The 24,671-nt window shown below is 48.1% G+C and overlaps 1 protein-coding gene across 7 annotated transcripts in view; it reads left to right on the forward strand.

The window, feature by feature from the left end:
- Positions 1-23,500, forward strand: part of ZNF384 (zinc finger protein 384) — a 36,165-nt gene extending 12,665 nt beyond the window's left edge. The window contains exons 2-11 of one of the 7 annotated variants that reach the window (XM_066601275.1): positions 2,357-2,443; positions 3,890-3,954; positions 5,681-5,924; positions 7,323-7,629; positions 9,720-9,944; positions 14,806-14,988; positions 17,197-17,379; positions 17,628-17,706; positions 19,064-19,222; positions 21,163-23,500. In XM_066601275.1, the coding sequence (XP_066457372.1) occupies positions 3,895-3,954; positions 5,681-5,924; positions 7,323-7,629; positions 9,720-9,944; positions 14,806-14,988; positions 17,197-17,379; positions 17,628-17,706; positions 19,064-19,222; positions 21,163-21,396 (1,674 nt within the window). In that variant the 5' untranslated portion in view covers positions 2,357-2,443; positions 3,890-3,894 and the 3' untranslated portion in view covers positions 21,397-23,500. The remainder of the gene's footprint in view (positions 1-2,356; positions 2,444-3,889; positions 3,955-5,680; positions 5,925-7,322; positions 7,630-9,719; positions 9,945-14,805; positions 14,989-17,196; positions 17,380-17,627; positions 17,707-19,063; positions 19,223-21,162) is intronic. The other 6 variants (XM_066601276.1, XM_066601278.1, XM_066601277.1 and 3 more) reach the window with 6 other exon arrangements.
- Positions 23,501-24,671: the final 1,171 nt, after the last annotated feature.

The following is a 24,671-nucleotide window of genomic DNA, read 5'->3' on the forward strand; positions in this document are numbered from 1 at the left end:
ACTTCGGGAGTTGCTGTTGATGACCTTTCCTCGGGTTAGTAGGCGATGGATGGGGGTCCGCTGTTCAGGATCTCCACCAATTGGCTGATTTCCGGCGTATGCACAGCGCAGGCAGCGGATCACGCTGTCCGTAGTGCTGCGGCTCAGGTTGGTATTGCATCGTATTCAATAGGAGCTGCGCCTGCAGTACCCAGCCTTGGCGTTGCAGTGCGGACGGCGTGATCTGCTTCCTGCGGTGTTGAGAATCGGAGACCTCCGCCGATCATCTGTTGATGATTTATCCAGAAAAAAAAGTCCCCAAAGTCCTGAAAACCCCTTTAACGCTGCAGTACCAGATACAACCAGGTGCTGCGCTGTTTCAGAAGCATTTTCCGCTCCCCGTATATTTCGCCGCCCCCAGTGTCTCCTCCATTAAAAGTAAGCGGCCGTCAGAGACTTTGATATTAAAACATTCAAATATTCATCTGTCTGCGCTGAGAAGACGAAAAATGGGAAAGCGGAAGCCATTATAGCGTGAGGCGGTATAACACCCAGCGGGGTAAATAATGGATGATGCAGATATAGACGCCGGCATGAAGGATAATGTCACGCAAGTGATTAAAGCCGCGGCCGTAAGTGCGGCGCTTCACTGCTGACACTTAATAATACATGAAAACTTTGTAACTCACTTGTCGCTCGGCCGGCGGGTCTCGGTCGCCAGAGAAAATCGCATTCAACGCCGCCAATAAAAGGGGGATTTTGTCACTCACTATTTTCCTTGTTGCTTTTGTACTGAGCCGGAGATAAACATTTCCTCCCGTCCCGTGCTCCGCGATGTCATCTGGTGATGGGCCGTCGGTGTGCGGTATCAGGACCACCAGGGATGAAGGGACCGCAGCTCGACCATACTTACCGCTCTGCTTGGTACTACTCACTTCACTAGAGCATCGTAGCCCATTCATGCTGCTGATTGGTGGGGGGCTGGACCCCAACTGTGGTCACATTGATGGTCTACACTACAGATAAGGGAGTGCCACGGGCTCTTCTTAGGTCAGAGTGATCACATTCATTCATCACTTGGCCTAAGTGCAGATCTATCCCCTTCAGGTGAATGGGATTAGGCTGCAGTACCAGGCACCACCACTATGCAATGTACGGCACTGGTATGCAGTGAAGAGGCCACGATGTTCACCCAATTAGCTAATTAACAGACTTGCGCCAATCTTATATTGACCAGTTTTGACTTATTATTTTTCTGGCATATACAGGGGGAAAAAAGTGGCATAAAAAGCCTATATGTGACAAAAACAAGTGCCTGTAAAAAACACAGGGAGCATCAGAAATGCATGACAGAAGCCTAGAAGTGCAGTTTGATGTGCAGGTAGGTGATTGCTGCAGGTACGGCCTCTGTACCCGACGGTTATTAGCTGTGCCTGACCATACATCTCCACACAGCGCCCCGGGATAAATGGAGTATTGCGGGACCATCCCTTATATATTAAGGTACCTTTATGCCGAACGACTATTGGCGGAATAATGGCTCGAAGGAGCGAATGCAGACGATAATCGTTCCGTGTAAATACGGCCACCGACAGGGTGACCAGCGATAAGCCGCTCATTTTGTTTCAGCTTACCAACATAATAGTCGCCGGTTGATCAAGTCGCAGTTCGTATTTGAATGACTTGCAAAGGAATTTGCATGAAGATCCTGCTCCATACAATGCAGGTGCCCGCTGTTTCTCACAGCTGACACCCGCTGACAACGGGCACAATAAAAAAAAAATTGTACGTTATACCGCATATCGTGTCCGCAGAGCGCTGCCATTAAGATATACAACCCGCCCGCGTACAGCTATGTCAACGAGACACGGCTCTTGCAATCTCTTGGTCCTTAAGGCACGGAGTAAGTGGTCACTAAGGGGTTAAGCTTCTGCTCTAATAACGGTCTATGTGTCTTCTACGGGAATACTCGCAGGTTCGGTGCCCCCGTGTCTCGTCCATCAAAAAAACTGCTGCAAAACATCCCCGTCACGCGGACGAGCTGATTTGCAGTCGCAGGAATTACACATCTCCCGCGTGTGAACCGGGGGACGATTATTCAGATTTCCGCGATCCAGCGACAATCTGAATGATTATCGCTCGGTGTAACCGCACGCCGCGACTGAATGACGAACGAAGTCGTTCGCTTCTCTTTCCTCGTTTGGTTTCCGCACGCAGAAAGCTGAATGGTGTATCTTTCCATGTAAACAGGCAGTATCGCGTATGAACTGCCTGTTTACTGTGATCGGAGGCGCCCTACAGGTTGTCCCGTGTAAAAGCACCCGGTCGGCGGTACAAATCCTTCCTCATGTGATTCAGTGTTTCTTTTCTTCCGCAGATCCACAGACCTTCTTCATGAACTGATCCGAACACGTCTTCTCCCTGGTCTGCTCTGCAGAGACTCGACCCCGAGGAGCGTGCAGAGGTGAGCAGAACCTCCGTCCTCCGCAGCTACATCAGTCTGCAGAGTTTGTGTGTTTCATCTCCTTTAAAAGGGCGGTGAGAATGGCATAATTAGTATTTTTATAGATTATTTGCTTATAGATGCGGCACTGCATACACACTGAATGGCCACCTTATCAGAGACCCCATCTAGTAGCGTGTGGGACCTGCTTTGGCTTTCAAAGCTGTTACAATGCAGTGTGACATCCGTTCACAGTAATTAGAGCGCTCAGGATGTGCCAAAAACAACGTCCCCGCATCATTTCTCCATCAGCCTGAGAAGAAGGGGTCATCCATTCATGCCACTTGTGCCAAATTCTGAGCTCCCATCAGCACGGAGCAACAGAGATCTGGATCCATCTGAGCAGGAGATGTTTTTCTGCTGCTCATTGATACAAGTTTTGCGCTCTTTTGCCCGCTAGCGTCTTCTCCTTTTCTCTTAGACACAATGGCGCTGGAACTGTTCATCTGCTGTTATAGCCCATCCGTGTAAAAACCGGCGAGCTGTGCGGTCCGGACTTAGTTGTATCCGGCTATTCCTGACTTTGTTGTGCCTGTTCGACACAACGATTCCTGACATCCTCCTCTGACCCATTTAGCAACGAGTTGTCTCCATCCACAGGATCCCCTTTTGCTGGATGTTTTCCTCGATCACACCATCCTCGGTATACTCTCCGCACCGCTGCATGAGACAACCCCATGCAGTTGGCTGTGACATCCCGGCCCCGGCTAGTCTAGCCCTGATGACCCAGTCTTGTTGGAAGTCACTCAGCTCGCTGGATTTTCCCATCTAATGTGGATTCACACGTAGTAACATACGTTTGGCCGAAAAAAGACAAATGTCCATCCAGTTCAGCCCGTTTCACCCCCCCCCCCCCCCTCCCTTCTCGCCTCCCACTGATCCACAGAAAACCTGTCATGGGGTTTTAGACAGAAGTGCTGCGAAATTTCCATGCAGACCCTCCTACAGTCCACTGCTGTGTGGAAACTAACCCAAGGCGCGGAGTTCAGATCCAATTCAGTTTTGGCGCTGTTTCTGCCGCAGACTCTTCTCATTAAGGGGAGAGATTTTTGCAGCGGAATACAGGCTGAAAATGACGCGGGTTTTGAAGCAGCCTTTCTGCTGCAGAAATCTCACAGAATTTCCGTGCAGTCCCGCTGCGGACATTCCGCAAGATTTCCGTCCCGTGTGACTCCAGCCTTATTCTATGGGGATACTTTTCATACAGGAAGCGCCAATCGTGAGAGGGCCAGGAGCTCTAATGAAGGGTATTTCTATGAAGCCTGTGTGACCCCATCACTAAATGATGGCTCCACGGATGCTAAAATGGAGGCTGTAGGGATCTTGTTCATTTCTAATCTATTCTGTAGATGTTGAAAAAGGATGTACTCCATGTAGCATGCGGCTTAATCTCCATTTTCTTTGCAGGAGCCATGGAGGAGTCTCATTTCAACTCCTATTTCTGGCCTGCCGTGCCTACGGTCTCTGGACAGGTAAGTGACTCCCTCCTTACATCCCGAGTGCCGACTGTTTTTTTTTTTATAGCTGACACCCGGCAGCAACAGCTGCGATGAGCCGTGCGGCCGATCTGGGCTGTTAACCCTTTAAACGCTGCTGTCAATTCTGACAGCAGCATTTAAAGCCCTCGCTCGATGTTTGGGGGTCCCACATGGCCTCCCCGCAATGAGATCGCAGGAAGCCGTGTGGGTGTCATGGCAGCCGGGGGCCTTCTATGGCATTACATCGTACTGCAGGAGCGATCAAAGCATCGCATGTTGTGATCCCTTAAGAGGACTGAAAAAAGGTAAAAATAAGAACAATAACGTTTTTTACTAATTATTAAAAAGAAAAAAAAGTAATAAGTTAAAAAAAACAAAACCCTCTTGCCACATTTACAATAAAAGAATCAAAATAAAACAAAAATACATATTTGGTATCGCTGCATCCGAAAAAAAAAAGATCTATTAAAGTAATGCATTATTTACCCCGCATGGTGAACGTCGTCCGAAAAGGAAGAAAAAACACCAGAAATGTGCTTTGTAATAAAAAGTGAGCAAAAAGTCGTATGTATTAAAAATGGTGCCAATGGAACCTACAGGACGTAGCGCACAAAATGAGCCCCCACACAACTATGTTGACAGAAAAATTAAAAAGTTACTGAGCGCAGAAGATGGCGGAAAATAAGTTAAAACCTTTTCTAAAAAAAAAATACAAGTAGTACAGCAAGAAAAAAAACCTCTATAAGTTTGGTATCGTAGTAATCGCACTGACCCATAGAATAAAGTTATCAGGTCATTTTTGTTGGTTTGTGCGTTGTAAAAACAAGATGCACCGAAAGATGGTGGAATGTCGTTTTTTTCCATTTCTCTCCGCTTAGAATTTTTAAAAAGGTTTTCAGTACATTATATGGCACATTAAATAGCACCGTTGAAAAATACAAGTCGTCCCGCAAAAAACAAGCCCTCATAAAGTGACGTCGATGGATAAATAAAGCAGTTAGGATTTTTTAAATGGGGGAGGAAAAAAAACAAAAAAGCTCTGTCACTAAGGGGTTAATATCTAATGTTGGGTAATTGGGTCCCAGCTAGTGCTGTCACCATGATTTGGTGGTGGGGAGGAAGGTATTTTAAAGGGGATGTCAGCTCTTGCATTTCTTGGGTTGTGACGGATCTGGTTAGTCCCTGCAACTCCCAGGATCCCGCTGATCTCTGGACCGGTCACATGACCACTTAGATCTGTCATATACAGTTTATAGATTGCATGGATATAAAGACCTTCATCAGGTGAAGGAACTCGAAACCTAGGAAGGCATAAAGTAAAATGAAAGTAAACGGGTTAAACAGCCCACAGCGTTTGTCTACCTGCTGGTTCCTAACACAAATACAGCAGGCAAAGTCAAGAGCCGCTTGTGTCTGAGCTGTCGTTACTGACGCACCGCAGCTTCGTCCCTTGTAACCGGCGGGTGACCATCAATTTTGCTTCCATACAGTGAACGATGTTTGACACTACAGGTAAAAAAAAAAAGTGGCCCCCCGACTGCAAGCAGCGGGCGATTGGGACTGCAGATGTGGCCACTCCTGGGTTATGTCATCTGACAAGGGTAGAGTAAAATACAATGGGAAGCCCCTCTAGACAAGAGTATGTGCTGAGCGCCGCAGTGCGTGTGGCAGGCGTTGCACGGGGTGGGGATCTCACCTGATATTATTTTTTTCTTTTCAGCAGATTGACAACTCCATGTTCCTAAACAAAGTGAAAGAGCAGCTGATCCAGGAGAAAGGCTGCAACCTGAGCTCACACTACCCCACCCTCCTGACCGTCCCCACGTCCATGTCCCTACCTGCAGGCATCAGTGTGGATGGAGAGAACAAGGTGGAGATTCATGGGATCCCCCACAGTCAGGCATCGTCGGTTACACAGAACATCACAGTCCTGCCTGTACCCACAACAGGGCTCATGACCGCAAGTGAGTGGGCGGCAGCAGGGTTATTAAGGGGGGGGGGGGGGTCCCTATATTCAACTATCCAGCATGGGGATATCCTATGTCTTAAATCTGAGGAAAATCCCTTTAAGTTATCTGTTCAGCTACGGAAGCTCTGTGATAGGCCAGTGACTTACAATGGAGGTCTATTAAAGGTACCTGTCCTTAAAGTGAACCTGTCAGAAGTGCTGCCGCATACGGCATCAGAACAATAAAGTAGAGCTCTTTCCAAATCATTTCTGGTAATGTTGTCTGAAGCCGCCTGTCATGGACGATTACTTCTAAAAGGTTCTGCGTTTTATACACGCGGCGCCCGAGCAGCCAGGACCGTCGCTGCCGCCCTCACTTCACTCAATAACTCTGTCCTTGCATCCAGATATCTATGTCCTCTACGGGATGATCCAAATCTCGCTTGTGCACCGTGAGACTGTGGACCGGCGCATGTGCGGATCATGTGGTCTTTGTATGTGGGCCAATCGACACTCAACAATCTATTGGCGCTGGTTTTGTTTTTTATCATTGGACAAAAATCGACTTTTTCGGACGAACAACTTCTACTTCGGTGCATTCGCTGGTCCGTGGCCTTGCAGCGCATGCTTGAGATTTGGATCGTCCCGTGGATGACATAGAAGACGTCATCCTTGTCGCTCAGCCAGAGAGGGGTCAGGCTATCAAGTGAAGTGCGGGCAGTAGAGATTGTTTGGACCCGACTGCTAAGATGCTATTTGCATGGAAAATCTGGAAAAAAACTATATTTTTTAAGGTATGTAGCTTCAGGCAAAATTACAGGATATGATTTGGAAGAACTTTATTGTCCTGCAGCCGTACACGGTTTAACCGTCTCAAAACTGCCGACAGGTTCCCTTTAACACTGCAGTGTGAGCGGAGCCTCCGTCACCATCCTTTTCTATAATTTGCCTAAATGAGAGGGGCAGCGCCACACAATACTCTTCTTTATTCTCGGACCCCGAGTATGATCAGGCCCGCTGCAACCTCCACTGTCACCTAGAACACTGAGGAGAGGCTGTGATGTATATAGGTATACAGAGGGATGTGTCACCAATAGGCTCCCATTGTAAAAATGTAGTGGACTATGCTTTCCTGTACAGTGAAAGAAAAGATTTACTGACGTATACCGGTCCACCGTATGGCAAAAATACACTTTTTCGGCATACGTTGGGTGCATGGGGGCTTATAGATACAGCAGAGGTATACTTTGGGGAGCACTCCCAATGTATACCTTCAAAGTGTAGAAAACGAGATGTGATCAGAGCCGTAGAGCTGAGCTGTTTGGTTGCAGGTAAAGCTCTGTCTACGTTAAGTAATGCTATTAGTGTGCAATATCGGGCCCATATTGATTGCTCTGTGTCTCTCCTCTTACAGCTGGCCTGGTCATCACGTCTCCTTCTGGATCCCTTGTGACTACTCCATCGTCGTCTGGTCAAACATTTCCAATTTCTGCCCCTTCCACCATGATTGTGTCAACTTTGCCAGGTTCCCAGACATTACAAGTTGTCTCAGAGCTTACCAAGGCCAAGATCCATGAGATGGGAGGTGTAGGTGTCCCCAAATCAGGCCGTGGAAGGAAAAAGAAGAGAATCCCAGAACCGACACTACCTGAGCTGCACGACCCGTATGACTTGTCTAATGAAGATGAGGAAGAACATCATAAAGATGGGAAGACCTATCGGTAATCCTACTGGATTGTGTGGTATTGTCCACTCTGGATAGCCCTACTAGGGAATATGATAAAGGGGTCCTCCACTTGGGACCTGCTCTGTATTAGCGAAGCGTCTATTATAAACTTCAGCTATACTACACTGCACAAAAAATGCCAGGAACACTTAAAGGGGTTCTCCAGGACTTTTACTATTGATGTCCTATTCTCGGTACAGGTCATCAACAGTTGATCGATGGGGGTTTGCTGCTACAGATCTCCACCAGTCAGCTGTTCGCCAGGCCCTCTATCAGTATAGATGGCGCTAAAAGTAGTTAGCGCTGTCCATATTACTGTGGCCCGAGGTGGTACTGCAGGCAACACAGCTACCATTGAATTCAATGCAATACCTGCCCGAGCCACTGCAATATGAACAATGCTGTTTGCTTCCAGCGCTCTTTGCACTGACAGCGGGTCTGGTAAACGGCTGATTGCTGGGGATCCCAAGCTGCAGACCCCCACTGATCACCTATTAATTACCTGTACTGAGGACAAGTCATCAATAGTAAAAGTCATGGAAAACCCCTATAATAAATGTCTGCCTTCAATTTCCATATAGATTTCCTCCATAGTTGTATAATGCTTCCGCCTACTCTGACATGAAGCACTGTGGGAGGAGAAGCTGTCTGGTGCTACAAACAGCTTCTCCTCTTTATTTTGTGGTGGGACCATATGCACTGTGTCAATGTCTCAGTGCATCAGGTTACAAGTATTACAGAGACCCTGGCATAAGTGCTGCTGAGAAATAAGAAGTGAAATGGTTAACTGTAGCCTATGCAGGTTGCACAGTAGCGCCGAGATTCCAGTGTGCAGGCAGAATTCTGCGTGCGAAAAGAAGTATTGCAGGAAGGACTTTTGAACTATGCCCCCCGGGCGCTGTGTGAGGAGAAGCCGTCCTGAGCTACAGACTGCTTCTCTTCACATTGCGCCTGCCCCATGCCAGGATCGGATGCCCTTTATCAGTGTCTCAGTGGGTGTAATACTCACAACCAGATACAATGAGACACTGTCATGGTGCATTGGGTCCCAGCAAGAGCGGTCATGATGTGAGGGAGGAGAAGCCGTCTGTAGCCCAGGATGGCTTCTCATATAGTGCTAAAAGAACAGAGGATGCAGGAGCATTATAAAACTATGGGCAAAATAGAAATTAAAGTTGAGGAAACCCCTATCACCGGGTCCTCCGTGCATTAAATTAAAAGCTAGCAATTACTCACCTTTCCCTGCTCCTCTGTTTGTCCGCCGCCAACTTGGGTCTCCCTGTGACATCACTTTACGTGCCTAGACTGCCTACAAACAAGCTGCAGCAGCCAATGACGGAACCGAGCGATCATGGCTGATCGCTGCCATTAGCTGCAGCAGGTTTATGGGACTTCACAGCTGCCTGTAAGCAGACAGGGGAGTTCCAAGCTTTTTCATATGCTGAAGGCATTAAGCCCAAAAAGTTGCACCAGCGTACTAGTGTAAACATCTGGATTGTTTCAATCAACCTTAGGAGCATTGAAAAAGTCCTTTGTGTGCGACGTCCAACGGAGGGACCCTGGGACATTGTACCGCATCTGGCCTGCATGAGGGTCTCCTACCAAATGCAGTGTTTTAAGTTGGACTATCCTGAGAATAGATCATCGCTAGTAAATGCTCGGGGTACTCCCCTTTTTTTCCATTAAATGATTTTTACAGATTTTTTTTTTTTTTTAACTTAACATATACATCAATACGATAACAGAAGGAGAACCCGTTTAATAACCTCTTCTATGTAAGCTGCCGTGTCTGCTCTACAGACGGCAGTGCAGCACAGTGAAAGGATCTCCATAATCAGCTTTGCAGTCGGATTTCCCTAGCAACGCTCCTTCTTGCTGGATAGAGGTTTTTCCCATTTATTGGAAAAAATGCTTAGAATTGCCTATTCTGTACATTATAAAAAATGTAAATGCCTGTTACCCTTTTACGCTGCACGTTCCCAGCTCTTTCCACTAAAGACAATGGCTATCTCATTAGAGTCCTTCCCACCGTTCACCTCCTATAGTATGGCCAGCGGAGCTGACAGTCTGCCTTCTCTCTTCCAGGTGCCGGATGTGCTCCATCACCTTCTTCTCCAAGTCTGAGATGCAGATTCACTCCAAGTCTCACACGGAGGCCAAGCCCCACAAGTGCCCTCATTGCTCGAAAACCTTCGCCAACAGTTCCTACTTGGCTCAGCACGTGCGGATCCATTCGGGGGCCAAGCCCTATACCTGCAGTTACTGTCAGAAAGCCTTCCGCCAGCTGTCTCACCTCCAGCAGCACACACGGTAAGAGGAGCAGGGACAAACGGCAGAATCTGCAAAGGGAGCTAGGAAGAAAATGTAGCTTGGAGCTTTGGGAGTGTGCGAGTTGTGTTATGTCTATACACGGGGGGGCTTTGGCTGCACTGATGGAGCCATTTCACATTATACACAACTAGGGTTCTTCAGAAACAGTAAGTCGTGTTGAACGAACCCTGATTGGACCTTGTGTGGGGTACAGGGATGCATTCTGGTTACTTGTATAACACATTACGTACATAAAGGTCCAGGCGGATTCCTCGGCAAGTAGACAAAATCTAGACTTTTCTTATAATGTATTTAGAGCGGCAGCGGATGCCTGCTGAGGGCCGCAGTGCTAGCGACACGGAGATGTGTGACGTGAATGTGATGCTGCTCTAGGACATCCAGTCAGTCTGTGGTGACAGGGAGGGTTTCCATTCGGACATCGTGTCACATGTCTCTTACCAGCAGGTGTATATGTGTCCTTGTACACGGCACTAAGACATCATCATCTCTCTATTATTGACCCATACTCTACAGCTATCATGTCGTCCAAGTACGCTCTCCTTATGTGTCATATATGTGGAGCTGAGATGTTGTACCGCTGCCACATTTGTGTATCTGCATCTGCTTCGGCCTCTTTAATTTCTTGCCTAATTTATCTTCCTTCATCATTTCGTCTTCTGTCTCTGTTTACCTACTTCTATTCCTTGTTACCCATTTCTTGCATCCTATTTTCTCCATCCGCATTGTCCTTACCTCTCTGATCTCTCCATCCACCATATTGTTTTCCTCCTGGTTTCCTCCATTCCCTGCCGTCTCCTAAGGGTACGTTCACAGGATGGATTTTTGCAGTAGAATCCTTACCAATTTTACAGCAACTCCACATCCCATTGTTTTCAATGGGAATCTGCGCCATAGTCTACGCGGTGCGGATTTCAAATCCACGTGGGGAAAAAAAAAAGGAAAGACCTGTCTCGTCTTGATGCGGATTATGCGTAGTTTCCGCTTGGAATCTGCATAGGGAATTCCATATACGGATTTGCCCATTGAAAAGGGCTGAAAATGCGTGCGGATCCGCTGTCCTACAGCTGCATAGCCGCGGTAGAAATATACAGCTGAGCCGCAGACTTCTGACACGATTTTTAGAAGCAGAATCAACGCAGAAGAATCCGCGTTCAAATCCGCCATGTGTACATATCCTCACTAGATCCTTAGTGTATGTTCACACTGCGTTTTTCGACATGGGTTTGAAGCGGTATCCATGCCGATTCTGCATCAAATCGGCACTGAAACCATTAGAATTTGCGCCATGTCACTTTTTAATGCAGATTCGGCGGAGGGAATTCTGTACGCAGATTTGCCAATTGAAAAGGGCTAAATCCACTTAAATTGAAAGGTATAACCGCAGCAGATTTCTGTCCCGGATTCTAGAAGTGGAATCTGCACAGATAAAAGTGACACAGATTCGACTGTGTGAGCATACCCTTACATCCATCCTCATTGCAGCTCGTCCCGGCCTTCTCCAGTTTCTCCTGCCTGTTGTTACCTCTTTTCGCTTTTCCTTATTCCTGCCCCTTTGTGTTTTCTGTGCCCGTCTGCCTGACATCCGCTGGTACCACAGCTACCGCATCAGTCATGCTCTCTTCTCCCTGCTTCTCACCTTTCCACCTCGCTGTAATCATCATGCATTGCTCTTCTTTGTGCCATCATCATCCTCCATATTGTCTGCCCTGTAGATCACTCATGCCAAACATTTCCGTCGCTGAGATCCTGTAGAAGCTTACTCTTCCTTTGTCAGCCGTGTTCGTCTCTTCCATATCTGCTGCATACAAGGATGGTGTCTCTTTTTCCCACTAACAGCTGCTTATTCGTCCACCAGCGCAGGTGCAGCACACGGCCGACGCACAGGTCACTCCCGTCCCAGTAGTGAGTGAGATCACAGGTGCAGCACCTTACATATAGATCACATTTACCGCTGATGTACATGCAGGACATCGAATCGAAGTTTGTATTGTTTATGGCTTCGCCCCAACTAGAAGGGCAGCCTGTAAGGCGGCGGGGAAATCCGATTGCCTGCTGCAGCAGAATACACCCACCATTGAGGTTAGCCCGTATACACTCACATTCACAATACATGTTTACCTGATACAATGGCTAAAGAAACACTCCTGGCAAAATGTATTAGGCCTAGTGCAAGGCCTGAGGGGGCAGAATATGACATAGAAAGTCAACACCAAAAGGGAAAATGTGTCACGCAGCAACCCCTCGGGCCCTGCACTAAGCATAACGCAGCGAGCGAGATCTATTCATACTGGCGCAGTGGATGAGCAGCGCAGCATGCACCAGATATGGCTATAGGTTACATGCTATGTCACCATCTTCTCACAGTCCTCGCTTAGAGCAGGGGTAGGGACAGGCACGCTGATTAGTGATATATCCGCTGTATGTATGCAGTAGTTTGCTTCTAATGTAGGTTTCTACCAGTCACACACAGCAAGACTACTAGAAGTAGTCCTCCGTACTCATGAGCTGCAGCTAGCCATGCCCACCTGCCCTCCAGCCGCTGATTGAATGCTGTCTCGCTATGCACTGTAATAGGCAGACAGCTGTTAATCAGTGGCTGGAGGATGGGGTTGGTATGGCCATCTGCAGGACTACTTTCGGTACACCTGCTATTTGTGGTTGCTAGTAAACAAAATGCAAGTTTCTCCCAAACTACTGCACAGATTCATACAGCAGATATATCGCTAGAATCGGTGTGACTGTCGCTACCTTCTGCTACTCTGTGAGAACTGCTAAAAGATGCTAAGGTTCCCTTTAAGCTGTAACTGCGCTTTCTAAGTGTGTTTTACAAGTCATAGGAACGTGCCAAAAAGTTTGATTGCTGGGGGTCTGGCTGCCAAGACCCCAACCGATGGCTAGAACAAAACAGCTGAAGCGCTCATCTCAGTGCTGTCACTGCTGACTAGCTGAAGACAGGCACATTGACTTTCTATGTAGTTAAGCTAGGCAGCAGAGACAACTCGGTCGAGTGCTTCTGCTGCTTCATTCTAGCTATCGGTGAGGGCTCAGCACTTGGACCTCAGACAATCAGAACTTTTTGGTATATTAAAAGTTTTTGGAAAGTGCAGTTACACTGTAACAAAACACCACATTGAAGTTGGCCTTGTTTAATGACAGTTTTCTAAGTAAGCGCCCTTTTACACGGAACAACCTGTTGGGACGCAGATGCCTGAGAGGCCGTCCCAGTGATGAACATTCCTGGGCTTTTACACAGGAACGATGTTCGCTCAGTGAATGAAGGCGGAGCGGGCCGGAGATTATTCCTGCCTGCTCGCCTCCATCCACAGTAAACAGGCAGACTGTCGTTTATCATTCAGATGGTGCAAGCATGTAGACTGAACGACAATCGTACAGATTAGCGCTAAATCCTAGAATCTCAACGTTTTATCAGCCACAAGTAATGGAAAGATAAAGGCCAATTGATCCCAAGTTTATGGTATAGAGCAAAACAGCAGTCTGGGAGTTGCAGTTCTACAACAGAAAGTTGCAGACTGCTAGTGTAGAGCATGCAGGGCCTCGTAATAATTAAAGGGCTTTTCTGCCTTCAGGATAGTCACCAACAGCAGATCAGCGGAGATCCACCAACGAGGACCCTCACAGAACAGCTGATGAAAAAGAGCTACAAATGGCCGGAACTCTCAAAACGCCGCCACCGTGCTGCAAACGATGTTTTGACGGTTCCAGCCATCCACGGCTCTTTCTCATTATCTGATTTGCAGGTTTCCCGTGCTGCCAACTCCCACCAACCTGCTGTTGGTGACCTGTAGTTTTCATCCGCAGAAACCCCTTTAATTGAAAATCGGAAGCAAGAAGCCACGAACCAGCGCCAAAGATCATGGGTGACCTAAAACCCTGCTAATTGAATTAAGGCCTCATGTCCACTTACATGCACGGATTCCACTGCTGAATCCCACAATGGTATCCGTGCGTGCCTACGGACATGGAGAGGAAAAGACAGTTTCTTACCTCTCAGGATCCAGCGCGGGTCTCCTCTGAGCCGGCCGGATCTTCTTTCTTCAGCACGGCGGATGCGTCTGGGAGCATCAGGCGACACACCCAACGCATGCGCAGTGATTTTTTTTTTAATCTGCTGATCTGTGGCACAACTGCAGTGACAGCTGCGGGTGTGCCGCGTCCCTACGGGATCCGCAGGAAAATGGAGCATGCTGTGATTTTTTTCCTGCCCGTGCGATCCGCATGCCGGGGGAAAAAAAAATCACATCCGCATGCTTTTGCTTGCTGTGCGGATGCTAATGCTTCCCTATGGGCGGCAAGAGGAGCGGATCTCCCGTGCAGGAGACTTGCGTGGATTTTATAATTAAAATTTGGCCAATGGGCATTTTGCCTAAGGGCACATTTACACGGGTGTATTTTCTGACCATATGTTGTCCGTGTATTCCACAAATGGAACACGGACCCGTTATAGCCGATTAGGCTATGTAGACAGCCTTTTTTGTGTGTGTGTGTGTGTGTGTGTGTGTGTGTGTGTGTGTTATTTTTTTGGAATATCAAGAATGCAGTGTTCAGGGTCTGAACATACCGGATGGCACAAGGACGGGTGTCCATGTGCCTACTGATGCGTGTTGCAGCACATCATGTTACAACATCATAGTCAGGACCGCCATGAGCAGCGACCACACAAATCTGAAATCCTTAGGAGCAGAACAGTGTCTACTATTAGGGGTTAGACAGACGCCTTGTATCAGCAGGCTCACACACCCATACACCTGTATACAGCACCTGCCTCTCCATATTCATTTTCACCCTGGTACCAGACCCAACCTTTGTGTCGTTCTGGCAGGATCCACACGAAGGTGCATAGTGCGGTCTCCAAGCCCCACAAGTGCCCATACTGCTCCAAATCCTTCGCCAACCGCTCCTACTTGACTCAGCATGTGCGCATCCACTCGGGGGCCAAGCCCTACAGCTGCCGCTACTGTCTGAAGGCCTTCCGCCAGCTCTCTCACCTCCAGCAGCATACACGGTAAGGGGGCAGGAGGAGAGAGCTGGGGGAGCCCCGACACCAGCATGTTTCCCCACCCGCCTAACAGTGTACACTTCATCTCTACATGCACACAGCCTGTTCCTGGGCCCGTATCTTCTGTAGTTGGTTGGGGTAGGCTAAAACGCAAAACCCGAAATTGTCATCTTCACATTTTACACCTCTGCAACCAAATTGTCCTGTTGCGTATTTTAATTAGCTATTAGCATAGGTCATCAGTTTTTGATGCCCCCCCCCCCACCCCTCCCTTCCACCTTCATGGCCAGTGCCAATCAGGCAACTTCACTGTTTACACAGGCACAGCGCCACATATGCAGTTGTGGCTTTGTCAGGTATTGCCGCTCCCCTCTAATCATTATACAGTAGGAAGTTCTGCAACTTTTAAAAGTAAGTTATACTTCAGTTCTTCACCATTTTCAACATCTCCGCTTCCAGTAAGTTAATGGAAACATTCCAGTATGCAGCCTCTGGAAGAAGAGACGTCCTGCTTCTCACAGAGGAGGGTTTACTACAAGTGTATCCTGTCTAGACAATCCTCTGTGAGCTAAAACACGTCAACAGTACAAGCATTTCTCCTCTCCTGATGGTTTGCTACAGTGTATCAGTGCAGGTAAAATCTTATCAGCCTGGAATTGGGCTCACAGTAGATCGTCTAGACTGGATCCAGTTGTAGCAAACTCTCAGCTGTGAGAAATATTAGCCCTGCATGTTTCCATTCACTGACACCAATCCTTAAAGAATATTTGCACTTTTTAAAAACTTTTGACAAGGAATTTTGATCTGGAGGCCCCCCCCCCCCCCCCCCCCCCCCCCCCCCGGTTGTCTTTGCTGTCTGTCAGCTTCTCTCTGCAGCTGAAGACGGACACATAGACTTCTGTAGACCTCTATTTATCCGTCTTCAGCTGCCGAGAAGAGACGAAAGACCGTGCAGACAGCCAAAGAGGCACAGCTCAGAAGTGAACGTGCGAAAGTCATAGGGGTACAGTGCTGCAGACCTTTCATTTCATTGGTGAGCAGGAGTCTGGGCATCCAGACCCCCCTGATCAAAACTTTTGACATGTTGCTCTTACATGTCAAAAGTTTTTAAATAGTGCAGTTATTCTTTAAAGCAACCCAGAGACAACATTTGGCCACAGATCAGAAGCGGGGAGATATTATGTGCCCTTCTGCTTCAGATCTTCCCGTTCCCAGGCCCTTCTTCAGTCTTCCAAGGTGGTTTCACTGCTGCTGCCGCTACCCGGTGTGCACTGTGTATTGGTGCTCTGAGGCACTCGCACATCTTTCTGATAGGCTGGTGCTGACCGTTCGGAGCCGTGTGTAGAGTCAGTCTGGCTTCACACACAACTAATGTCCAAACTCAGTCAAGCGAATGTGAGCGACACTTATCTTTTGTAAATACGGCCACCAACAGGGTGACAAGTGAAAACTCATTCACTAGTCTCTTTGTTTCAGCTCACCTAAAAATAGTCACTGGCTGATTAAATATCGTCTGGTGTAAACAGATGTGTTGTCGGTGAACGCTGCGGGGATGTGAGTGCTTCCCCAAACATGAAGAATAGTCGTTCGTACGCTAACAACTCGCTGTAGCAACTATTTCCACCAATTGCTAAAAGGATAGTCGTCCTTAGTAAACCCTAAGACTAATGCGGATCCAGTGCACATTGTACAACGGTAGTCTGAGACACTTAACATAGCTTACTGATTGGCCGGTGATGCTCATGTGAGCAGCACGGACCAATCAGAGCAGAATATAGTGTCTTAGACTACCAGTGCAACTCCACTGTGCATCAGGTAATCAGAGAACTGGTGCAGCAAAAACAAAGAGGATTTGGAGAACACCCGCATCAACGGATAGCGGCATGCGATACTGCCCCCTCCTCTGGTTCTGGGACAGATTTTGTCCTGGGTCCGGAAGGACACTTTAAAAAGTAGATTAACAAGTTGCAGAATGTTTTATTACACACTTATTACTTTTTTCTTTTGCATTTATTCCAAAAACACCGTCCACACGGATGTAGGGAATTTCTAGCATGTTTTCATACACACGTGATTAATAGACACCGAGTTAGCGTGTTCCCTTTATACATACACCATAGATTTGTCCCCGGGCCTCGTGCTGATAATTGGCAGGGTGCATACACATACGGTTCTGTGATGGTCCCTCTCCCAACCATTGTGTTGTTCTGGCAGAATCCACACGAAGGTGCATATTGCGGTGTCCAAGCCTCACAAGTGCCCGCACTGCTCCAAAACCTTCGCCAACAGCTCCTACCTGGCCCAGCACGTGCGCATCCATTCGGGGGCCAAGCCCTACAACTGCCGCTACTGTCAGAAGGCCTTCCGCCAGCTCTCTCACCTCCAGCAACATACACGGTAAGGGGGCAGGAGGAGAGAGCTGGGGGAGCCCCGACACCAGCATGCACCCTCCTTCCCCCCCACCAACCGCATGCACACGTGTCTGAATGGAAACCCGGGTCAGGGGAGGGATGACATCCTGTCTGCTCATTTCACCCCTCCCCCCATTAACATCCCCCTCCCCTCCTTGCGCTGCTTTCCCGTAGCTGCCCGTAATGCTCATCTGGATTGTCGATGTAATTCTTTGTTTTCATCTCTGCACTCAGGATTCACACAGGCGACCGGCCCTATAAATGTGTCCATCCCGGATGTGACAAGGCGTTCACCCAGCTGTCAAATCTGCAGGTAATATGTCTTTTCTCACTTGTTCCAGGAACATGATGACACTTTTATGTTCGGTCTTCTGCATGCTGCCATTGGGGACCCTATAGGAGGTTGTGGCGTTGGTGCTGGCATCTATACCTCTGTGGTATCCAACCTTTGACCCGTTCTGCCAGATTTACAGCAGGCGGACAGGTGCCATTTACCAAGCCACCGACACATTGCACAGGTTAGGGTATTGCGGGGAACAATCATTGCAGAGCTCGGTGACCACAGACAAACAGACGTTCATAGAAGGGACACCCTAAGGCTCGTGGCACGCAGCTGTACATGCAAGTGGCCCCCAGGGGACTCGAGGGCAACGTGCATCAAACGGCACACGAACCCCCATCTGGCTGCTGTCCAATTTACACGAACAGTGCACATTCATGGGCATTGCATGTTTTCTCATCCATAAGGTGGATTTTGTGCAATTTGAGGATATTGGCCACTTGTGAGTTGCCATGTGACCTGCATTGACTTCTGTTGGTTTTAGAGATTTCAGGGCTACACTGAGATCTTTGGTTGCGCAGTCAGTCGCAATGTAGCCCTAGTCTTAAATCGACCCTGCAGTCCTGGAAAAACAAAGATGGCCGTATTTCGCTTCTCTTGACAACCTGTGTATTAGTATGCATCGGTAGTCTGAGACTGCTTACAGACAGGATGACCTGTCGAACGCAGATGCCCGACAGACCGTTCCTGTGCTTTATACAAGAATGATCATCGCTAGTGAATGGAGGTTGATCAGGCTGGGGATCATTCTGGCCCGCCCGCCTCCATTCACAGTAAACAGGCAGTTCATACTTGACCAACTGCCTGTTTAAATGGGACGATTCAACATTCAGTTTTGATGCAGCATAAACTGAACGACGTACTAATTTATTGTTTGTCGATCCGTTGGTCCCTACATTTACACGGAACGATATGTCATGTGTAAAAGGGCTCTAAGACACCACATGCCGCTCTTGATTGGCCAGCGCTGCCCACATGAGTAGCATCGGCCAATCAGAGCTGTGTGTAGTGTCTTAGACTAATGATGCAGTGAGAGAAGTGAGGCGGCCATCTTTGTTTGTCCAGCCCAGAGGGTTGCTTTAATGAGAGAAACGCAGATGAGACGGATAAGCGCTTTCGCTTTGATGGAGACTAGCCGCCTCTATGCTGACACTCTTGCACCACGAACTGGGACTACGCAGCCCCTGTCCTCCCAATCATAGCAGGTGTAGTGATGGGGCAAGGCGTAGTCATGGGGGAAAGCTCCGTAAAGCTGGGTATTCAGAGCCCTCCGGTCATTGCTCCTTCGTCTGCTCCATAACTTCACCTTTTCTTGTGTTTTGTCTTTCAGTCTCACAGGAGGCAGCACAACAAAGATAAACCCTTCAAGTGCCACAACTGTCACCGAGCGTACACCGACTCCACCTCCCTAGAGGTCCACCTGTCTACTCATACCGTCAAGCACGCTAAAGTCTATACCTGTTCCATCTGTAGCCGAGCGTATACTTCGGTGCGTCTTCATATGGTTGTATACGGCTGCCGTCTGTTGGCGGCTCCTATGTTATGGCGTATTCTAATCCTCTCGTTGCATCGTCCTCTTCCTCTCTGTTACTAGAGAACCTTATGGTGCTCAGCCTGCAGTATAAATGACATAACCGTTCTGCGGGTCGGTACAAATATGAAGATACCTAAATTATTCATATATATTTTTTATTTTTCTACTTTTGCGCAAAAAAAAAAAAACACTTTGGGGCACATTTATCTAAAACCGCCATTTTTACACCAACCCTAGATAAGTGCCGCCGGATTACGATGCAACGGATACATTTGTCGCATCCTTGGGCCGCCTGCGTGCCTCCTCTTGAAATCTTAGATTTCCACTATAATTTTAAAAGCCCGGACCCTTCCCCCCCCCCCCCGGGGCCGTGCGGAGGCTTGTTGTTTACTGAACTAATTATAATTTTGAGGTCACTTTTTATTGCAGTTGTTTTGGAAGTGGAATACACAAAAACATCATTTTTTGCCTTTTTTTTTTTTAATAAGGTGTTCAGATTGCAGGATACATTATGCGTTTGTTTTACTATACGGGTCATTATGAATACGGCGATACCAAATATGTATTTTTATTTTTTTTTACCAAAATAAAGGACTTACCGTATATACCGGCGTATAAGACGACTTTTGAACCCCGAAAAATCTGCTCTGCAGTCGGGGGTCGTCTTATGCGCCGGTAATACAAAAAAAAAAAAAAAGTGTAAAAAAAAAAAAATTCATTACTCACCTCCCCCGGTGTTCTGTCGCGCTCCGGCAGGATGTCGCTCGCTCCGGCAGGCTGTCGCTCGCTCCTCGTCCCCGGCGCAGCATAGCTTTCTGAATGCGGGGCTTGAAATCCCCGCTTCCAGAAAGCTAGTACACACGCCGGCAGCCATGACAGCATTGAATGGCTGTGATTGGCTGAAGGCGCACGTGTTAGCAATCACACCCATTCAATGATGTCATTGAATAGTGTGATTGGCTGAAGCCACGTGTGCTTTAGCCAATCACAGGCATTCACTGATGTCATGGCTGCCGGCGTGTGTATTAGCTTTCTGGAAGCGGGGATTTCAAGCCCCGCATTCAGAAAGCTATGCTGCGCCGGGGACGAGGAGCGAGCGACATCCTGCCGTGGGAGGTGAGTAATGAATTTTTTTTTTTCTCCACTGTATACCGGCGTATAAGGTGACAGTTGGGTGGTCGTCTTATACGCCCCGTCGCCTTATACGCCGGTATATACGGTAATTGCACAAAAAACTTTTTTTTTTCTATTTCCCTGCAGAGGACTTTTAATATGTGATCATCTGATCACTTACATAATACACTGCAGTACTTACTGTACACTGAGAGTCATTGCCTACGGGGGCCAGTGCAACGATAGAGGGAGCTCCTTCCCTCTTGTTAACCACTTAGATGCCACGGTTGCTATTGAGCACTGTATCTGAAGGGTTAAATGGCCAGGATCTGAGTTATCGCTGATCCCAGGTGATAGTGTGCCATCTGGATGCTACAGCTGTAACCTGCAAGTGATGGCGTCGGCCCGTACTACCACGTCATTTTGTGGGGACTACTTTCCTGCAGACATAATCGTACGGTGCTGAGCAGGAAGGGGTTAAATAAGTTCTAAAACTTTGACTAATGCATATCTGGTATTGCCACGTCCAGAATAACCTGTATAATAAGTGTATACATCATTTATGAGGACTTGTGTGCGCCATTAAAAAAAATTGTGCTGTTCAAAAAGTGTTTAGCATATGCTAATTACACCACCTTCTGGCCTAATTGGTTGAAAGGCACCACATGGTCAGTTCTTTGGTCATATTGACCATTTTGGTTCGTCCAGGACCGGAGGGTCGCTTTAAATGCGGTTTCATTATTATGTACTGATTCTTCTTGTTTTCCTTCACTTTTCCCCAGGAAACATATCTGATGAAGCACATGAGGAAACACAATGCTCCAGAAACTCAGCAGTCTCCCCCTACGCAAATCCTAACCTCACAAGCGCATTTCACACCCGTATCCCAGGCCCCCACGTCCGACGGTCCACAGTGCTCTTTTGACATGAGTCCTTTCAAGACTGATCATCACAAGGACTTATGTTTGACCGTCTCCACCAGCACCATCCAAGTGGAACACTTAGCCAGCTCCTAGTTATACATGAATTGGACAACTGATGCGTACAAGCGGGAGGGGAGGGAAAGGTCCCGGACCGGTCACACGAGGGAGGGATTAAAGGTCTGGACCTGGACCGTTCTTGTTGGGTGGGGGAAAAGTCCCATCTTGGGTAGGAACTTTGGCTTACGAAGACAGCGAGAACGGACTCCTAATCGGCCTCAGTATAATGGAGGTCGTCAAGCTATGAATTTGTTGGAGCCTTGAAATCGGGCTGAAGTCCTGACATCAACACTCTTGCTGCTTGCTCTTAGTATACATTAACAGCACATGGAGAGATGCAGTGTTCGGGCAGTGTTATATACAGTGCACTGCATCCCATCAATGACTTCATACAGGCCACTGAACCAGAGGATGCCATGCACCGCTAGTGTCAGTGCCCCGCCAGCAATACTGCCCGTACGGGACAGATATGGGGGGGTGCGGGTATGGATTAAGATTTTTGAACTTTATTTTATACCCTAATACATGAAATGGGGAGGGGGGCGGGGGGACCTTCTGTATTATATATTATTTTATCCATATCTCGTTCCTGCTCTTCCTCAGCTGACATCTTCCCTGGAAGTTCACTGCATAGGATTACGGAGGCCATATTAAGACTGACATTGCCGGTCCCGGAGAGGAGGAGGCTGATGAATTGACAGTTCTGCATTAAAGGATCTATTAGCTAGTTCTGCTCATCCGCCGGGGAGAGGAGGTTCCGCCGGTGTCCTGGCTACTATTATGTACTATATACGAAGCAAAGTGTGTATATCCACTGCTTATTTACTGCTCTAGCTTATTATTTTTTTATGCAATCTGATACGTTATATCGTACGGGGAGCTTCCAGTTTGCTAGGATCCCAACTCTTCTTAAACCAGGTCTTCTGCTTTCTCAATAACATGAGCCATGTTTTTCTTTCCTTCTCGCCACCCATGTCTGTGTCCATCTCTCATGCTTTCTCATTGCCCTGGTCCTTGTCCTGCTCCCCCTGATCCCTGCCCTTCTCTCCGACCTCCTCACCTCCCTGATCCCTGCCCTGGTCCTTGTCCTGCCTCCCCACCTCTCTGATCCCTGGCCTCCTCTCCTAAGTCCTTACCACCCTGGTCCTTGTCCTGCTCTCCTACCTCCCTGCCATGTTCTCCAACCTCCTTGGCCCTGCCCTGGTCCTTGTCCTCCTTTCCTACCTTCTTACCACCCTAGTCCCTGGCCAAGACTCCTATCTTCTCAGCACCCTGGTCCTTATCCTGCTCTCCTACCTTCTCAGCACCCTGGTTCTTCTCCTCCTGTCATATCTTCTCACTTCCCTGGCCCGTGTCCTCTTACTTTCTTACCACCCTCGTTCTTATCCTCCTGTCTTACCTTCTCACCGCCCTGGTTCTTATCCTCCTGCCTTACCTTCTCACCGCCCTGGTTCTTATCCTCCTGTCTTACCTTCTCACCGCCCTGGTTCTTATCCTCCTGTCTTACCTTCTCACCGCCCTGGTTCTTATCCTCCTGTCCTACCTTCTCACCGCCCTCGTTCTTCTCCTCCTGTCCTACCTTCTCACTGCCCCATTTCTTCTCCTCCTGTCCTACCTTCCCACCACCCTGGCCCTTGTCCTCCCTTACCTTCTCACCACCCTGGTACCTGTCTTCGTCTCTTACCTTCTCACCACCCTGATCCTTGTCCTGTTTTTTATCACCTTGCTGCCTGTCTTGACATCTCTTTATCCTGGTCCTTTTTTTTTGTGCCCTTTGCCCCAATCCTGCTCTCTATTCCTGGTTATAGTTCTTTATAACCAGAACTTTCTAGAACTTTCCAAACTGTTTGGTAACACAATTTCCTCCTGTCTTTCCTCCCTGCTGTCTGTCCCCATCCTCTGCCTGTCCTATTACTACCAGTATCACTGTTGCTCGCTTTCCTCCCAGTCACCTTTTTGGACCCATCAGAAATATTTTCATTTCCAAAAATAATAAAATTTGCCTTGGGAAGAGACCAAACCTACCATGTGCATTCAGCTGTTGTGATGTGGGAGGCTGCTGGCCTCTGTCACTCTTCTGGTGTCCTCTCCTGTTCCCATTTTTAGTATATTGTATAGAAATAAACCTCCATATACATTGTGTTTTATATTCTGTGTAGCGAATGGGAAACGGATACCCATATATGACGGAGGGGTATAAAGGGACATAGAGGCTAAAAGATGCTGCAGGAGAGAGCGAAACCCACCAGTACAGTCATAAGCGGGCACAGAATGCTGAGGTTGGTTAGAGGGGGCCGACCTGACCCCCATAATGTGGTAGTGGAGAGTGAATTGTGTCGGTGGAGGGGTGTACAAGTTCAGATGCCAGACTCCCTCCACCTACTGCTGCAACGCCTGGGGCGAGCATGCCCACCTGGGGCAGATGGAGTTAAGTGTAAGTAAACTTTCAGCAAACTTCTGACATATAGACCCAGAAAAAGGGGACATCTCCTCCGTGCCCCATCATATCCCTCCCATGCATGGGACACTTTTAAGCCCTGCCCCCAACTTGCTCAGGAATGTGTACACAGGGGATGGAACACCCACTTTTATGCAAATCTTGATACACTCCTCCCATTTTGTGGAATAGGCCAGTATAAAATGAGGCAATTTGGAGGTTTGCCATTGATTATGGCCACCTCTGTCCACTCCAGGCTCATACTGGCATGACACCAAGCGGCATGAGGGTGATGCCTGCGAGAGTGCCCAGGAGTGGGATCTGCATACATTATGAGCATGTGTTACATAGACAGCCCATTGATGGTAATGTGCCCCCTGTAGTACTTCATTTCTCCTATGGTGGTGCTGCAGCCGAATCCCAGCAGGAGAGGGGGCATCCTGTGATCAGTTTTATTTCTCGGCATACCCCTTTAACAATCCCCTCTCGCCCAAAGAGGACAACTCTTTAAGGTATATCCATAAAACGGGTGTCAAACTCGTTTTCACCGAGGGTCACATCAGTATCATAGGTGTAAGGCTGGATAGTAATTGTGACCGCCATAATGGCCGCAGTACTAATAGTGTCCCTCATAATAGCCCCGGTAGTAATATTGACCCCCCCCCCCCCCCTTCCACAGTGGCCCCAATAGTAAGTGTCCCTATATTGGCTGCTCTAATAGTAATAGTGCCCCCTATATTGGCCCCAGTAGTAAATAATGACCCCCAGCCCCCCTTCCCCATAGAAGTCCCAGTAGTAATAGTATCCCTCCACCCACCTTCCCCTTAGCCTCCAGCCAGCACCATCCCTACAGGCGTTACACTCACCCAACCTA

This window comes from Eleutherodactylus coqui, chromosome 4 (assembly GCF_035609145.1).
Source record: "Eleutherodactylus coqui strain aEleCoq1 chromosome 4, aEleCoq1.hap1, whole genome shotgun sequence".
Classification (NCBI taxonomy): Eukaryota; Metazoa; Chordata; class Amphibia; order Anura; family Eleutherodactylidae; genus Eleutherodactylus; species Eleutherodactylus coqui.